The 19337-nt window shown below is 41.7% G+C and overlaps 1 protein-coding gene across 1 annotated transcript; it reads right to left on the reverse strand.

Annotated features, from left to right (window-relative positions):
• Positions 1-171: 171 nt before the first annotated feature.
• caprin1b (cell cycle associated protein 1b) lies at positions 172-18618 on the reverse strand. Its single transcript, XM_061676177.1, is given in 19 exon segments — positions 172-1182; positions 1280-1386; positions 1677-1853; positions 1946-2099; positions 5264-5317; positions 5319-5411; positions 6485-6574; positions 6677-6738; positions 6825-6933; positions 7275-7451; positions 10278-10361; positions 10439-10491; positions 10588-10776; positions 14605-14687; positions 16134-16372; positions 16468-16554; positions 16630-16692; positions 17593-17778; positions 18449-18618. Coding segments are annotated over 18 exon segments (2094 nt in total). The 5' UTR covers positions 18449-18618; the 3' UTR covers positions 172-1095.
• Between the last annotated feature and the right edge of the window lie 719 nt (positions 18619-19337).

Genomic DNA, 19337 nt, shown 5'->3' on the forward strand with positions numbered 1-19337 from the left:
AAGTCAATTGGGCTAGGCTTAGGCCCACCCTGGTTGTGACCCTTGGCTGACACTAAGCTACGAAAGTAAATAAGATAGTATGTGATAGTGAATCTAATAATATACCATACAATATAATAAAATACAGTGTTGACAATTTAGCTAAGAATAAATACAATGCTGAATCTGGGGTATGCAACACAACTTTATTGAAACCCTTTAGGCCTACCGCACACTGCAAAATGCTGTCGAACCCAACTGGACCAGACCATCGCATTAAAAATAAGTTGCCGACTGACCCCAGCATATTGAGCGATTGGATATAAGGAAGCCCTGAACCGCGAGCCTCTATTGGGGTTTGACGCTGTACATACAGTATATTGTACTTTATCTTATTTATCCAACCATAAAAAGATAGATTAACATTTAAGGAAGAAGCAGGTTGCTGAAGAGAGTGGATGTAATTACCCAATTGTATGTACTGCGTGCATACATTCTGGATACCAGCTTCACTTTTTCCATTATCAGGCACCTTACAAATTATAAATATTAAGTATTGATGTAAAACTGAAAGAGCTGATGCTTCATATACTGTATGTGGATCAGCCTCTCATGAAAACAGTTGCCAAACCACACACACTGCGCAACTGTTCAGTCGGGTTCAACCGCGTCGCTTTGTGTGCGGCAGCCTTTTAGCAACATCAATTTATAAACAAGAAAGGGGAGTTTGTTGAACATAAAATCGTTTTTTTTTTGTTTTGTTTTTTCCCAAAACCAAAATGACAACTGAGAAAGGGCTACTCCCATGGATTGGACCAGCAGTGGCAGGTGCATTTTAATACAAAAAAATAACTTATGAAATCTTTCAAGTTTCCAGGAATATTGTTAACAAATGGCCTCTATAAATCGCTGATTGCATTTACAGCTTTGCTTATGTCCAGACTAAAGTATTTTATATTTCCAATATCAAAGCAGCCGCTACCTTTGATTGGAGGAGACAGGAACAATACCACTGATGAGCATACTGAATAGAGCAAGAGTGAGTTTGGGAAAATGAAGTCTTGATTTTGGAATTTTCAGTGTGGTGCACTTTATTCAGTCATTATGAGAGGCCTTTCAGGATCTCATTGCTTGAGTGCTGCCTCTCGAAGCGCCTCGGGGTCCCTGGCCAGGTCCACGCTTGTAGTTCTGTTGGTAACCATCCTTGAGCATTTAGTGACAAGACAAAGGACATTTTAGGGGGGAGAAAAATCCCTCAAGACCAAAATAAAAAAAGCTATTTCGAAGAGGTCTTTCATACCCTCTGATAATTCCCATTTGAGTAATCCCGTGGTGTGTTGAACTGAGTCTGTCCATAACCAGAGTTGGGAGTGTTGGCAAAAGGAGGGCGATAACCTTCATAGCCACCTAGAAATTAAAATGTTTAACTTGGTACACTTCTTTACACTGACATAAAAATTATATTTTTTCAGAAATGTAAATGTAAATAAATGCGCATGTTTTTTCCAAATAAATTTCTCAACAAAAACAGAACCACCGCCACAATGTGTGTTTGTGACTGTATATATACCATGTACCATCATTATTAAACTTAGTTCACAAACATTCCAAATAAAACAGACTTTTGTTCTGTAGTGTTATACAGGCAATAACGAATACAAAGTCAACGAGAGCGAAACAAAACTTTCTCAGCTAACCTCTGAACCCATTGGATGAGCCTCTGTAGCCGTTGATCATGCCTCTGGCATTGCGGGGTCCACCGCGTGACATCCCTCTGCTGTTGTAGAAGGACTGAGGCTGCCTGTTGAAGCCTGGGCCTTGCTGCGAAGGCTGCTGATGGCCTCCAGACTGCTCTTGGGAATGGAAGGGACCAACTATTTTAAGACAAAATATAAAGGGTGAAGAATCAAACTTAAAGCACCAAGTAAGTAAGGACAGGTTGGGAGGGGGGAAAAAGGGTGCCCACCAGGTTGCAGTTGTTCTGGCTGCATCTCAGCTGGTTCTACAGGATGTTGAGGCTGGTTGCTGAAGGCCTGGTTGAAGCTGTTCTGGTACTGGGCGGGCTGGCCCAAAGCCTCTGTCTCACTCGCAGGCGGGACGGGGGCATTGAGGTTGAACACCTAACGGGACAAAAACAAAACATTTTGGTGAAGACAAAACCAGAGAATATGTCATTGGAGGAAAAGTTCTGCATATTTTCAAAGCATCCAGCTACAATGCGATGAGACGGCACATGAGGACTCCAAAAGCCGTTACCAATAATATGGTAGTACAGTGGTACCATGATTTACAAGTTCAAATTGTTCAGTGACCAAGCACTTACACACTTTACTTGTGTATCAAATGTGACAAATTTTCCAATTGAAATACAAATTATCTATCCCAGCCCTTCAAAAAAAAAAAAAAAAATTAAATAAAAAAAATAAATCACTATTGCATAAAAATATAAAAAAAGAGAATGCACAGAAATGCACTTGTTTTAGAAATGTTTATGACTGTGCACACTGTAGTAATCCTTCGTTTAATGTATAGTGAGTGACGTCAGGACCTGGAGTTGTGTTAGCTGGTTAGTGTGTCTGCGAGTTGTGGTTTACAGCAGCTCTTTCCGAGTGTTCTCAATTTGGATTTGTGTTTGAGTGTGAACTATTAGTGCAAAAGTGCAACCAACCGTTTACCTTGTTAGCTCTCTCAATGTTGGCACAGGTGTATTTTATTGTTTCACTCACCCAATTGACTTCACTGAAGCTCCGCGCGGTGTAGGCTGAGGCTCAGAGCGCGTCAGACGCTACACATCGTGAAGGCCTCCTTTGCACAATATAATCTTATTCCAAGTGTTGCACTGAGGTGACTGGTCATTCATTTTAACAAAGTAAAGACGCACTTTTGTTCACCACCACCACCGTCTTTGTGCATGCTCTTCTTCGTTGGTTTTTGCCACTTCTTCAGGGTGGGCGGACTGTAGAATTCGAAACGGGGAACCAAGATTTTTTAAATGTGAACAATTCCGGGAGAACTGGAACGTTAGTCCTGGTTCCAATTGGTTCTCGATTATTGATGCCCAACCCTATATATGCATGCTACATACAGTTAGACATTACACCGATCTGATCGCCCTGATCGGTGTCGGCCGATAATTAGCATTTTATGCTGATCGGCTGATCAGCTTTAATGTCATAATTTGCCGATCCGATCAATGACGCCATTGATCAGTTCCACAAAAGACATTTACTCCACGTCGCCATCCTCGACAGTATATTTGAATTCAAAAGCTAGTTTATTTTTAACCTTGCCGCGTGTCTTTTGACGTAGTACTATAAATATCTGACAACCAATAAAGTTATTTTTTTAAAAAACATGTCTGTCCCGTACCGCCGACAGACAACACGTAACAATTATATCTTGTCAACTCTAACGCGACCGGATATGCTCGTTACCAGGCCAACGACATTGCGACGCGTGTATTATAAAAATTCCCCAAAAATGGGGAAAAACGTGTGCTGGTGGTCACCGGTGCTCGGGAGATTACGTTCATTTAAGGCTTGCTTGAGGTATGTTCACGTACTGTTAATACGATATGGCTCGCAAGCAGGCAACAAAATCTTATGTAGCCTAGCAAGCTACTGCTAGCACTAACAGTTGTGCGTAAACATGCTGGCATTCTGTTGAATCATGCTGTAAAGTTTTGGTGTATGAAGTAATTTCATTATAATAAAGTCATTCAACTATAGTAAGTTAGCTCCCATTATTTCTGTCATGTAATGTTGGTTTGACCTGACTGATTAGAATACATGACCTGACTAGAGAAGTGATTTCCAACTTTTATGGAGCCAAGGCACATATTTTACAATTGGAAAATCTCATGGCACATCAACAAAGAAAAATGTCACAAAAAGTAGATGCACAGTAATTAGTGTATATACTTCCTGCCATCAAATAGAAGAGCATTTATTTTTTCTGTCACTATGCCTCACTGGCATAAACAGAGGAACAAAGATACATTATTTCTTGTAAATGAATAATTTTTTGAGCAGTTAAGTCAAATTTGGTAATTTCCCATGGCACACCTGTAGCTTGCTCATGGCAGACTAATGTGGCACGGCACACTGGTTGGGCATCCCTGGACAGGAGAATACTTTTGAAGGTACTCAGTATAGAGTACACAAGTATATACAGTAAATGAAAAAGTCATTTAAATAGACACATTTCTCCATCTTGTGATCAGATCGGTTATAATTTTTTTAAACTCGCTGATTGTCCCAAAAAAAATCCTGATTGTGAAAAGCCTAAAACAGTCATGAAAAACACAATCATTCATGTTTCTTCTCTTTATTGTTCATTATAATACCTGGTGCCACTTAAGGCGGTTTAGGTGTACAAAAGCTTAACTGTATCATTAAATATAATTTTGGTTGGTAAGAAAACTATGGGAAATGGCTAGAGATCAGCTCTTATATTCAACTCTTATAAGCTATTTTTGTTATCATTATATTGTTCCAAAGAAATGTACATTTAGTTGCACCTGTCATTAAAAATGAATAAGAAACAAGGTCTAATATTTTATCCATGACCATATTATTTCTATTTCTATAGTTATATGAACTTTACTTGTACTTAACACTGTTTTGCAAGCTTTTACTGTACAGTATTCTTGTATTTGACTGCATTTAATTTCTCTCATTGTAAGCACAATACATGTGCACCCACTCAATGCAGTGCTGTTTTTTATTGCATATGGGGCCATGGCACTCAAAAAGTGGATCTTTTTGCTCCACTTGGATAATAAGTACTTTTCCTTTTGCCTTCAGGGGGATTGGAATTCTTCTTGCCGTGGTCTCTGACGAGGAGTATACGCTGTATCTGGGTTGGAGTGCTCCAAGCTGGGCCTCCGTGCGGTGCGCACGTGTTCTAAGTCGTCTCTTGATATTGATCTCCTGCTGGTAACACGGACTCTTGTGTGTATCGAATGCTGAGTTTCCCTAACAGCACAGGAGAATCCACTGCATATAACTGACTTTGTTCACATAACCTTGTGAGCTGCAGACTCTTGAGGTTACGTCCCGGTGGCTAATGCAAATGCGTGCTAACTTGTCCGCAGGAGGCAGAAGCTAGTCGGCAGTTTGAAGCCATTTCATTCTTCCGGCTCCCACATAGTAGCACGCACACACAACTTGCCGGAAGACATCGGCCTTGGTGCAACACTAATTTGTGCGCCAATAAATCCCACAAAACCAAACAAAGATTCTTTTGACTGTCGTGATGAAGCATGGGGACAAAATGGTCTTACTGTTTGCATTGACTGGAATGGTGCTGCGTTGACATTGATGCCGCTGCTGTGAGGAGGCTTTGGGGACGGGCTGGTAGACTGGGGTCTGTGAGGCAGGGGGGAGAGACGTGGAGGGGGGAGGCTGCTCTGACGGCAAGGACATGGACGTCTGTCAGGAACAAAGACAAATTATCAAATGTTTTTGTCTCACTCATGAGCAAACTAATAAGGGTCAAATGATTTGATGAAACACTGCTGCATTTGAAGTGCATGTCTACGTCACCCTTTGTAGCTCTTTGAAGAGACAATGGAGCTTTGCAAGAAAAAAAACGTATGCATCCATCCATCCATCCATTTTCTGAGCCGCTTCTCCTCACTAGGGTCGCGGGAGTCCTGGAGCCTATCCCAGCTGTCATAGGGAAGGAGGCGGGGTACACCCTGAACTGGTTGCCAGCCAATCGCAGGGCACATACAAACAAACAACCATTCGCACTCACATTCACACCTACGGGCAATTTAGAGTCTCCAATTAATGCATGTTTTTGGGATGTGGGAGGAAACCGGAGTGCCCGGACAAAGCCCACACAGGCACGGGGAGAACATGCAAACTCCACACAGGCGGGATCGGGGATTGCACCCGGGTCCTCAGAACTGTGAGGCTGACGCTCTAACCAGTCGACCACCGTGCCGCCTGCATGTATCCAATAACTTTAAAAAAATCTTTACTACACAATGGTAATCTCACTCTCAACCCTGACCAAGAAATCTGAAAAGGAACATATCCGAGAAAATTGGCTTTTTATTGCTTGCGTGCAAATCGTTGGGTCTCTGGTATGCTTGCCCTCGCACCAAGCATGAAATTAATATTGGGAGCGAGGGTAAAATTAACCAGTGGGGGATTTTTGTGAATGCCACTCATTAGCAGTCTCGGCGCAGAGCGGTGAAACTCTACATCAAAGCCAAAAGGTAAGAAGAGTTGCACTGAGTTTTGTTGGATGTACCAACAGGAAGTGGACCGGGATGAGGGCTGGCACACTTGCATGTGGACGGGATGCACTCTCAAATGTGTGGATTTCAGCAACACGAGCATTCGGGTGTGAAAGTTTATTATAATTCTGCATCCTTGGGCTATTTTGACAAAATTGTGTCAAAGGCCAGTTATTAAGACACCTGAAGGCGGGGGATGTCTTCTTTAATTTGAGTCATACGAACCGAATCATGGTACAGTTTTTCCTTGGTTACCTGGATGGGGTCGATGGTTTCTGTTGGTCGTGAATCTGGCGTATGCGAGGTCTGATACATGGGTGGTGGTGTTGCGGAGACAATGGGTCCCTGCAAACAGAATCAAAGTCAAAGATGCCTTCTTGTTCAGACTGGATTGACAAAAAAAAAAAACAACAACAAAAAAAAAACATGGATCGTCGGGTCACTTACGTGTGCGGCCTCAGCTTGGACAGGAACAGTGCTGGGTTGTGATAGCCGTGGGTCGGGATGAACTAAAAGACATTCAATTAAAGGCTTTGTCAAAAAGACTCCTCGCTCGGAGTGCCATCCCGATGACATTCCTCTTCTTCTGGTTTACCTGGAGGACACATCATCTGTGGCAGCTCCAAGGTCTGACCGGGCTTCATGGGCTGGGCCGATACAATGGCGGGGTCGATGGGTTGCCCGTCAAACTCCAGCATGGAGTCCTAAGACCAGAGCTCAAATTAGCATTGTGCCAAAAATACCATCCATCAATCCATTTTCTAAAGTCCGTGTCCTCATTAGAGTCACAGGTGAGCTGGAGCCTATCCGGGCTGACTTTAGGCAAGACATTCAAGAGGCGGGGTACACTCCGGTCTGGTCACCAGCCAACCGTTAACGCTCACATTTTCCATTTTGAGTCTCCAATTAACCTAACATGCATCCATTTGGAATGTGGAAGGAAGCTAGAGTACCTCGAGAAAACCCTCACAAGACCTTGAAGAACAGAACTGAACCGACTTGTGCACAGTGCTGTCTTGCTAAACATACCATCAAGCCAAACTACCTGCATGAAGTTGTACGTTCCCTGCATCTGTGCCATTAGGTCCTGCACCACCTGCTTCCTGACCATGGGGTCAGTTAGCGGGGCAGGAGCCACCAGGCTCAACGGGAGGGTCTCCATGGCAATAGGGGGAGGGGCCGGCTGCACGGGCTGCTGCTGCTGCTGCATGGCAGCGATCACCTGCGAGGCACACAGAGAGCAGATAAATAGACAGATAAAAGGAATCAGTAGTCAAGACCCAACCTGGGCAAAGTACAGCCCCATGGGTCATATCAGCCCCGTACAGTCCCTGAACCAACTCTCACAGATTTTATTAAGTCAAAATAAAACATAACATGCTTTAATATACGATAAACCAGCCTCCATCACGGAGGTTACATTGCAGATCGCCCTGTGAGAAGTGAAAATCTGCAAAATAGAAATACCCTAATTAAATAAACATAAGGAATGTTTTTATAACATATGAAGTACAGTGGTACCTCGATAAAACGGACCCCAATGCAACAATTATTAGATCAAACGGACCGTCGGGACCAAACGTCTCCAAAAACAGTTGACAAAGTCTGTCAGTTCCAGAATTTGTCGCTGTTGTTTACTGGCGCTGCGGCGCCATATAGTCAGAAACTGGCAGAGACGTGTTTCCGGCTCATCGATAGCCAGTATGACGAGAGCCAACTAACAGACATGCCTACTGGAGGCTGACATGGGAGTGGATGTTGACTCCCATCCTGTCCCACTCCCACAGAGGTTGACTCCACTCCCTCCCAATCCCGAGTGTTAATTTTTTTTTGCGCCCTCCCACTCCCAAGTGTTTTTTTGTTTTAAAATCCTGCCCAATCCGACCCACTCCCAATACGACCGAGCTTGATCCCCATCTTGAGTGAGCAATGGGGAAATGTTCAGATCAATGCCTAGTGGAAATGTTCAAATATCGATTTGATTAAAGTTAAAATAAAATATAATGCACCATGTTTTTCACTCCCGTCATGGTTCCACTCCTGTCAATTCCATGTAACTTTATTATGACAATTCCCACTCCCGCTCCCGCTCAATCACGCAATTGATTGTGAAGTTCACTCTTATCCCACGGGACCCGGTGGGATTCCTGAAAAATGTCAGCCTCTGGTGCCTACATGGTGGCCATGTTGAATGTGGCAACATTTCCACATGGCTGCCACGATGGCAGCAGTTTATCTACTATAGTAGCATATAGTGCCGCAAAAAGAGCTCAGATGGATGGCTGCGATGTTAACGCAAAGATATTTGACTTCAAAAGCAGCCAATGGCAGTGAATGTGTTACATTTTTTAGTCTTTCAATACACTTTTAAAACAATACACATTTTTAAAATATGTTGAGAGAGAGCAAGAGCACTGGCTAACACACAAATTGCTCAACTGCAATAACAAAAAATAGAAAATTAAAAATAAAATTGAAAAAGTGACATTACCGGGACTGTGAAAACAGAACCACAAAATAGCGAGGTTTAGCGCATTTCATTTTTGAAAGCGGTACTTTTGTGTTGTACGTGGGCGGTACAAGCAAGCGAAAGCAAGGACTCGTGTCTTCAGTGTTGCCAACTTAGCAATATTGTCGCTGTAAGTGACTTTTCCGACCCCTCTGGCAACCACCTTAAAAAAAAAAAAAAAAAAAAAAACCCCACTAGTGACAGTGCCGATAGTGGTCCTCATGTTTATTTCCTGACTGTGAAGGGAAGAGGACGATATGGACAGAAGCATTTGGGAGCCCCAACGAGGAATGGCTAAAATACGAGTTAGAGGTTGCTAATTGTAATTTTTTTTTTACACATTACATTTGTATTTCCTAATTATAACAGCATATACGCAGTAGCATCTTATTGAAGCAATACAATTTAATGATTGCTATAAATACATTAAATGAATATGGATAAATATTACATTAAAGTAATATGGATGAATATGGACATGTCAGATCTCTGTCGGAACAATTATACATTATTCGTCCACTCACTGAAGTCGTCTCGCCACTCTGCACTCACTACCTACATATCTGTTGTTGACCAATACTGGCTACTCATGTGCTTGAGATGTGTCTGCGCTATTTGCACAACTGACACTGTTCCAGATTATCGCACTACTAGTCACTTTAAACTGCTTTAATTTCTTGAAGTCTCTGCGCCATTTGCACAACATTACCGGTAATCTTTCATTGCTCTTGACTTGAGTCTTTCATTGACTCTCCGTACTGTGTTTTTAAGTCTCAAAAGTACTTCCTGTCAAATGGCTGTCTGTTGTCGTACAAGGGCGGCTCCAACTACCAGAGACAAATTCCTTGTGTGTTTTTGACATACTTGGCAAATAAAGATGATTTGGATTCTGATAATTGAAGTTAGCATGTTAGCGGGCCCTGGACAACTTTTCCAGTTTCTCACAGTTCCTCCCGCCCAACCAGACTGTGAGTTAATGTTCCAAGGAACTTTCATAAAAACATTTTGTATTATCCATCCATCCATATTCTGAGCCACTTCTCCTCACTAGGGTCGCGGGCGTGCTGGAGCCTATCCTAGCTATCATCGAGCAGGAGGCGGGGTAGACCCTGAACTGGTTGCTAGCCAATCGCAGGGCAGATATAAACAAACAACCATTCGCACTCACATTCACACCTACGAGCAATTTAGAGTTGTCAATTAACCTACCATGCATGTTTTGGGGATGTGGGAGGAAACCGGAGTGCCCGGAGAAAACCCACGCAGGCACGGGGAGAATATGCAAATTCCACATAGGGGGGGCCGGGGATTGAATCCTGGACCTCAGAACTGTCAGGCAGCTGCTCTAACCAGTGCCGCCCATTTTGTACTGGGGTTATAAAATTCAGAATTTAACCTAAATGAAACATTTCTAAGATCGGAACAAATCAGATTTCAACCATGCGCCCAGAAAAGATTGTGTTTAACCGAAGATGTTCCACTGTAATAAAACAAATAGTAAGAAATGAAATTAGGAGGTCAAAACATTTTGCATTGCACCTCAGTTTCTGTGGTCCACTCATCCCCTTGCTCCAGTTCACTGGTGCTGTATGTGCCATCTGGAATGAACTGTCTGTTTACAAACTGGAAGCAAAAAGAAGAAGCAAACATCAGTACAAGAGTCAGTTGCTTTACTGGCAGGAGAAACATTAACTGATAACCTCTTTTGTTTCCACTGCGATGGGTTCTATATACTCTTCGATAACTTCGGCTTCTGTAAAGAGAGAAACTACTTAGTAAATGCAGAGCTGTCACTTTATGACTCTATATTATACACATTCAGCTATGTGAACTAAGAAAAGTGGATTACCTGCAGCAACAGGCTGCGATTCAGCCGCTGTTTCTGTTGTCGAGGTTGCTGCTGGCACTTCAACTTCCACTTCTGCCTCCCCCCCGTTCCCCTCTTCCCCCTCCTTACAGACTCCATTTTGCTGAGTTGGAACCTGGTCAAAGTAACCGCTCAGCAAAACCTTGTCCAACTTCTCCTTCAGTGCCTTGTCTAAACAGACAAATTGCAAAAGTAGAAAAATTAAAACCACTGATGAAAAGTGAATTGTTTTGCAACAATGTCAGTATTGTAAATTCATACATTTATCATCTGGGCTTGGATCAGGACTGTAATATAACTATACGGATGACCACCGGGCACCCATCGACATCGAAATTGAAGAAATACAATTTTGGCCAATAAAGAAATCTGAAGTGGTGTTACAAACCAGTAATTTTAAGGCACGTCAATTTTATTCATATTGCACTTCTCGCAGAGAGGACTCCCAAAGTGCTTTATTACATTATTAAAACAGTCATACATTTATAAAATACAGAATCCCAACATTTTGCATTTTACAGTGAATACAAGAAAAATTCTAATCTAATCGAAACAAAACCAAATCAAAAACAGATTCGTGTCTAACGCGAAAGGAAGCATATTCCACATTCTGAGGGCAATGGACTGGAAGGCTCGATCACCTTCAGTTTTTATCTTGGTGGGAGGGACATTAGGTAAGTGTCAGCAGACCGCGGACACCAAATCCATCAAGTATGGAGATGCCTGACCATTGAGGGTTTTGCAAGCCACTGATAAAATTAGAGATGCCCCAATCCGATCATGTGATCGGAAATCGGGGTCGATCACACGAGTTTTTGCTGATCGAGATTGGATAAAAAAAGATTGGTTTTATTCATTCGCTGACATTTTTAATGTCACAAAGTGACAAAATAATCCAAAGGTACAAAGTTCTTGCCAAATGTAACACTAATAACTTCATTATATATTACACAATGTAACTCTCCGGGGTATTTTTAGTACCAGTATAACATAAGTGACGGAAAGTGACACGCAGACTCTGTGTGTGTGTGTGTGTGCGTCTGTGTGTGCCACTCAAACAAAAAACACATAGGGACAGGTAATAATAGTCACAGGGATATATTCTTTTTAATCTGTGAAAAACGAGTTAATGTTTCATCACGACGTTATTCTTCTGTCTTTTTTTTTTTTACTGAAAATGTGTAGCTCCATGCATGCATTGCACCATGCGTCGCACCACACTGCCCCTTCGTCGAAGTCGTAGTCTCACACACGAAATAGTTGGTAAATAAGCAATAATTGATAAATATAAGTAGCGCACGACATTTAGATCATTGTAACGGAGTAAAAGTACTGTTACTTCTTAACCCAAAGCAGGTCCCGTGCCCACAGGCGGAACCTCAGGCCGCGTATTAGTTTTCCGCGGAGTAATATTGACAATTACATCCGTGTGTTGCTGGTGGATGTGTGGAATGGATATAGCTGCCAGTGTTCAAGGAGTACAAAACAGCCTATGACCACAGCGACCCCCCCCCCCCAAAAAAACTCATCGGATCTATACGATTCACATAAGTGGCCTATTTTGAGTTAAAAAAAGCTAATTTTGCCAAAAGGAAACTGATTTGCATGTATAAGACATTTTTTTTCGGTGGAAAAAGCAGAAACAGGTTGGAAGGTGAGCCAACGACTGCGTTCTGCACACTCTGCATTGGCACCTGACGAATGACTATGAATCAAATGTATTTTCCTAATAGCAAAGAGATTATCATGCATAGACTATTCGAATATTCAATTATAAGAAGCAGCTTTCCTGAGCAGATTTTCACTTGCCAGGAACACCACATAATCTGGAATACAATGGTGAATTGTTAGGGACTTCATAACAAGCAATGTCATTATTCTAGCTGGAGAACTTCCAATCTTTTCCACTATATTCACTATAAGAAGTTTATCAGTAAGAGCATCATCCCAGGTCACCAAATGGACTCCACACACTGAGGTGAATTGTTTGATATGAATGCCACCACAGTACTGGTTTCACCAGTGTCCCAGCAGTGTAGGGCCACTGATCTAACCAGTGAAACCACAGGGGACAAGGCTGCTGGCTACGTGCCCTGCTGCTGAGTCAGGATAAGCTCATAGTGCCCAGTCCCCCAGAAGTAGAATGGGAAAGCAAAGGGAGACCTGAGAATGCAGTGCACAAATATCCCTAAACCCTCGTTTTTCATATCACACACACACATGCAGTGGTGAACAGCTCTTCTGGATTAGAACACACCAATTTTATGACCACAAGTAGGCAAATATAGTTATCATACTTGACATTTTGGTGTAAACAACTTCCCGAGTTTTTCTAAGAATAGTGGAGCCTTTGAAGGTGAACACATTCCATTCCAAACAACTTTTCACAATAGAAAATAATAAAATGTTACTTAACTGTGCAGGCAATGTTTAGGTAACATTTTAAATTTCTTAACAGACATAAAACTGCAAAAATAAGTGGAGAAATGGAAGGGGGGCGTTTCCGCGACACGCATATAGAGGCTAGAGTTTGTAGAGTGTTAATAGCAAGTATTGGAGATAGTTGGAAATCTACTCGTGCAGAGTATAATGGACATTTTATATAAGAAAAAAAAATGAAAAAAGGTGGGCTGCCGGCCACCATTTTAGAATTCCTGGCTTTTAGCCCAGCGGTTACTGCACTAGACTCTCATCCCAGTGGACGGCTGTCACGTGGGTTCGAGCCTCGCGCAAGACCACCTTCAGACGCATTAAGTTTATCAAAAGCTGCATTTCTTTTTTCATGGTTTCTCAATTTATCTAAAGGTGAGGTGTTTATTGTTCCAGGGAAATAGGGTACAATTAACTCAAGTTATATTATCTTGCTCTTGCATTTTTTGTAGACAGCAGCATCTTTATCTTTTATCTATCATCTTTCTATTTTCAAAGGCTGAAGGCTGATTAAAATATAATTCACTTAAAACAAAAAAACTCTTGAAAAACTAATTTCTGAATAAAAATTCTCCCGTACGCCGACTTCTCCTGAGTCATGACGCAGAGAATGGTGAAGTGGAAAAGAATGTAGCCAGTCAAAGCAGCACCCAAGACTGACGAACACGGAAACGACCGCAAATGAAAACAAAATTGTCTTACCCGATGTTGTTTTGTGTAGAGAAGTGGGTTCCCTAGACAGCAAGAAGTATTTCCAAAGCAGGTTCTTTGAAAACAACCTCATTTTACAAGGCTCTCAGCTGTGGCGAACTTCAGGAACAGTCGGGTAACCTCAGCACGTGTTTCTTCTTTTCTTCGGTTTTGTGAGATCACGTGTGATCACCGAGACAGGCGGTGCAACAGAATCTTCAGTGTTTTCTGATGTGTTGAGATTATCCAAGCAGACTACTCACGACGATCAAAACTGTTGACTGCCCAATATTTAATCTTTAGGTGTGTGTTTTTTTGGAGTTCATTGCTAAATCTAGTATGCAGGATTGTGTATTAGTTTTCAGGAACAAAGGTTAATTTTGTATGGAAGCAGAACCTTTTATTTTCAGTGACAGTTTTTCTTGTTGCATACTAATTTTAAAGGGAATACTTTAGTTGATTTATTGATGTTAAATGGTTGAATATTTAAAATGTATAAACTGTTGTGTTTAAAGGCCTACGGTCTCCAAGTTTTGAAAAATGTCATTTGCTTTTGCTTTTTATTGAAGGGAAAATAAATTCTTAAAATCAGTTATCGGATAAAAAAAAAAAGATTGGGAGATTTTATTTTAAGGCCATATCACCCAGGCGTATTGTCTCTTATTTTCTTCTTTTAATAACCTACGACCAGCATCCCATTTGTGGTTCCAAGACGTGAAAAACGACGTACCCCCTGTCAATATCAGGTTCCTGACTGCTGTGCTGCACATCATCTGCTAATTTGCGCTGACAACAGGTTAAACCACTTGTTGGTCATTTAAAGTTTTGCCTAATTGCTTGACGATTTGTCCCAGCTTTCCCTTTCTAGTGAGGACTTACATGTTGTGCCAACCACAGCCTTGTCCTTGCCTTCCAGCAGGTCCCAAAGGTGCGCAGTCACCTCCTCATACTGGTCAACCAACCTGAGAGGATGAGAATAACAGAGCTGCCAATCTATCGAAATTCATTTGCAGAACAATTTGTCTGAATTTCCATATTTTCAAAATGTTGTCAAGAACATTACCACAGGACATTTATTACAGTATATTGTTTAATAGGATACAAAATATTTAGCATACTGTACAATTGCACAACATAACCATGAATCAGAATCATCTTTATTTGGCAAGTATGTCCAAAAAACACACAAGGAATTTGTCTCCAGTAGTTGGAGCCGCTCTAGTACGACAACAGACAGTCAATTGACAGAGAACACTTTGGAGACATAAAGGCATTGACAAAAAAAAAAACAAGGAAAAAAAACAGTCACTGAGCAGTAAAGGGTTGCTAGTTATCTGGTAATGACGGTACACTCTGACTCTATAATCGTAATCGTTGCTAAATTATGGCTTCAATAGTTATTGAAGCCATAATTATTATTGCATCAACCTTGTTTTCGCAGACGCAGTTCCAGCCTGAATCAGAGTAAATGAGATTTCGACTTGGCATCGTCAAAATTCACTGACTAATTTATTTTTTAACCTTGGTTTAAAAAAAAAAAAAAAAAAAGTATATTAAATCAGATTAATCAGATCTCAAATGTCAAAATCAAAACTCTGCACTCTATTTATTCAAGCAAACAAATAACATGGCCATATATTTCTATTTTCTATATCTACTATTGCTACTGAAATGATTCCCTTCCCTATTGTGGGACTAATAAAGGTTATATTACAAATATTTATTATTAATAATAATATATGTTAAACCTGATCCCGTTCTCAGATGACATCTCCAGTGACTTATTTATTCATTTCCGGTTCAGGGGCCGTCTTGTGAGGCCGCGAATTATTTCACATTTCAATCTCCAGATGCGTATTATTGACTTGTTATTTTGTTAGTCAAACTTGGTTACTCGCTGCTGCAACGCAGTTCCAGCCAGACCTATGTGACAAATGAACTGTATTTCCCAATCACTTATTTTGTTGTTTTGCGACTTAGCTTAGCTTTGCCGACCCACTCCTCGCCCTCCGCGATAACGTAAACGACAAAAAGAAGCATGGTAAGAAGTGTAGCTTATTCACCACCATGGAGGAGATGATTAGTGTATTACAATGCGGTGACACCGGACGCAAAGAGAACTTTCGCCTCCGCGCGTTGGAAGCAAGGGCGGCGCGGTGGGGGCGAGGTCGCGTAATAAAATAGCGTACCACCAAGAAGCCCCCTCTCTTTTTGTCACGGTGGCCACACACAGCACCGTACTGGCCAGTAATGTCGGACGCTAGATGTTTTCAGCGTTCAGTGATTTCCGTAACAAATACAGACGTTCCGTAACATTTGGCAGCTCTGGTATAAGTTACTTTAAAGAAAGAGTTGTTCACAATAACAAGCAAGAGGACTCGCACATATGTCAAAACAGTTCCACCAACCTGATTTTTTGGTCACGGTCTGGCCCCACCAACTTGTAGAACTCATCGAAGCCCGCCAGTTCCACATCTGTGAGCAGCATTGAGCCCCCGAGTCCCTGCTTCAGGTCCTGCCGCACAGTCTCGTCTCCCAGCCGATCCAGGAGGAACTGCAGCTCCAGAACAGTCTTCAGCCTCCTCTGCTCTGCCTCCTCACGCTGCAGCTGCTCTCGTCGGGCGGACTTCTTCACTGCCTTCTGGATCTGATGACAAATTCACAAGAAGCCCTACTATTTGCACTACTCTTCGTACACCCTGAATGAAGAATAGCCCCTAAAATCCACAACCCTATCCTTACATCTTGACCAAGAGCAATGAATGTCTTCTGCAACTCTCGGGCAAATTCCAAGTTATTAATGACATCGTGGTATTTGCTTAGGGCCTCCTGATGTGAGAAAGGAGTGAAAAATAAGTCATTCTTGCCATTATGATGTACAAATGTATGAACATTTGTTCTCACCAGCTGGTCCTGGTTAAGACACTCGCCTTTATCCTTTCGGATTTGATAATCGTCCAGTTTGCTCTGTAACAGACAAAGTTACATTTTGTTTTACAGGTGAAATGTGAACAAAGGCAAATAATTTCAGTTAAGAACAAAGAAAATAAACGTACTGAAGGAAGAACGCCAGAAAAGTAGTTTTAAATAACAGAAGTGTGCAAAATAAAGTGGACCTGAGGGAAAGAAGGGGGAATGAAGGAAGGCAGAAGGTAAAGGGGGAGGGAAGGACAAGAAGAAAAAAAAAACGGTCTGAAATGGAAGGAGGTGAAGAAGGAAGGAAGAAAATCTAGTTAAAATGACAGAAGGAAGCATGAATAAAAAACTGGTGTTACAGAAGGAAGTAAAGAAGACAAAAGTACTGTATGTTGAACTGAAGGAAGGAATGAGTTCAGGAAAGAAAAGTAAAGAAGACAAAAGTACTGTATGTTGAACTGAAGGAAGGAATGAGTTCAGGAAAGAAAAGAAGGCTAGGGGGGGAAAACAGGCATTCAGTGAATGAAAAGCTGCAAGGATACAAGAAGAAAAAAAAACAACAACGCTGAAGGAAGGAGGTGATGAAGGAAAATACGCCAAGATAAAATGAAGAGATTTTCTCCGGGCACTCCGGTTTCCTCCCACATCCCAAAAACATGCATGGTAGGTTAATTGACAACTCTAAATTGCCCGTAGGTGTGAATGTGAGTTTGGTTGCATGTGCCCTGCGATTGGCTGGCAACCAGTTCAGGGTGAACCCCGCCTCCTGCCCGATGATGGCTGGGATAGGCTCCAGCACGCCCGCGACCCTAGTGAGGAGAAGCGGCTCAGAAAATGGATGGATGGGTGGAAAATGAAGAGATTTCAAAGGTTATACAGACTTGTGGCCCACCCTGAATAACACTATTACTACTATCAGAATGGGCGTCTGCCTTGTCACACGCCGTTTACCTTTTTCTTCTCTATGTTGCGTGCCTTCTTCTCCATGTTACGTGCTTTCTTATCAATGACTTCGAGCACTTGCTTCAGGATTTCAGATGGCCTGCCGAGCGCACTGCTGCCCACTACAACTGGAGCGGATCCCACATCTGGGCTGGCAGACTGCGCTGTCCCATTGGCTTTCATCGCAGAGGGCATCTGACAATAAGTTTACAATTTTAAAACCCAAGATTGGTTGGCTCATTGATTTTACACTTCAAGAAACGAGCTAAATTGAATGAATCACAAAAGTCAAGCAAATTGTCAACTGAAAAAAAAAAAAAAAAAGACATTGTTAAACGAACATTACAAACAACCAATGATGTTTTTAATAATGAAGGGACAAAAGACACTTCATGATGATGGAGTAGACGGATGTCTCGAAAATCTTAACAGTGGACTCATGATGTCTTCGCCAAACACTTTGGGAGCAAAATTGTCCCAATGGCACAGCTTTGCACGACAGAGGTGTGTTCTAACCTTAACGTGATCAACTTCACCAAGCAACCTATTAACTTAAGCCACCGTTACCTTAAGCCCTCAAATAAGTCAAGTATTGAGGAATAAACGTTGAGCCTTCTAGATTAGCTTTATTCTCGCTATTTAAACGATACAATAATGAAAGTGGTTTAATGGGATCTTTGGTCCACTGTGGCGAAATGCCCGGTGATGTGTGAGCTTTGCTAAAATGTCCGCACTGCCGTTAGCTTAGCCCGTTAGCCTTTAGCCGTATCACGCACTGCCCGCTCGCCTCGCGGTGCGTGTTTAGCTTAGCAGCCGGTCGGGAGCCTCGCTGCCTCCTCGAAGCACGTTCCGGCATTTTACCCACCTTGTTTTTTATATAGATATATATAGATATATATATCCACCGGGGAGCTTTACGGCGAAATATACGAGACGGTCAAGTTGTTACAGTTGTTCTTTGTAGCTATAGTTTTTTTGTTTTTTGTTTTTTTGACTCCTTGTGGGATCCGCCCCGCCGGCCTCACCGACAACTGAGAAGAAGGAGGGAGACGAGAAACTCTTTATCAAGGCGAATGTCCGTTTTGTGCTGTCGAAGATATGCCTGTCGTCATGAAATTGAAAATACACATTTAAAAACGGCACGGTAATTAATTTTACAAGAAAGCACCGAGCCTATATTTTGAACGTAATTATACGAATTAGAGATTATTTCAATAATACTACACAAGTTCTTGTTGTTGATTTGAATCAGGCATATAAATGTAAGCCTCGTGGAAGAAAATCTGCACAATCATTAGCTTTGATGGGGTTTTGTGGCGGAAACAAAACAAATACCTTAACGTTACACATTTTTTTGCAGCAGACCATGCTTGTATGATGATATATTTTTGAGAAATAGCACCGTACATTTAATGGTCAAAATTTTAATATATTCCTCCCAACCAACAGTAAATACCATAAATCAATCAGATAGTAAAGCATTGTTATTCATTTTATGGCTTGTCTTTTAATGTCATTAAACCAGGAGGTTTAAGGTCTTTCTGTTTTGCTAACATTAATATGGAAAATATCTCCAAAGGGAGAGTACAAGAATTGTGATATATAATACTTATGGACATGAGCGTTTCTAACCCATTTTTTGGGGGTGCTTGAAATTCAAGATCAGGTCCCCTAAAATTTGAGAGATTTTTTTTTTTTTTTTTAAACAATGTCCTTTTTAAACAAGCTAGAAAAAAGTGCATAGTGTTTGTCTT

Source organism: Phycodurus eques, chromosome 5 (assembly GCF_024500275.1).
Source record: "Phycodurus eques isolate BA_2022a chromosome 5, UOR_Pequ_1.1, whole genome shotgun sequence".
Classification (NCBI taxonomy): domain Eukaryota; kingdom Metazoa; phylum Chordata; class Actinopteri; order Syngnathiformes; family Syngnathidae; genus Phycodurus; species Phycodurus eques.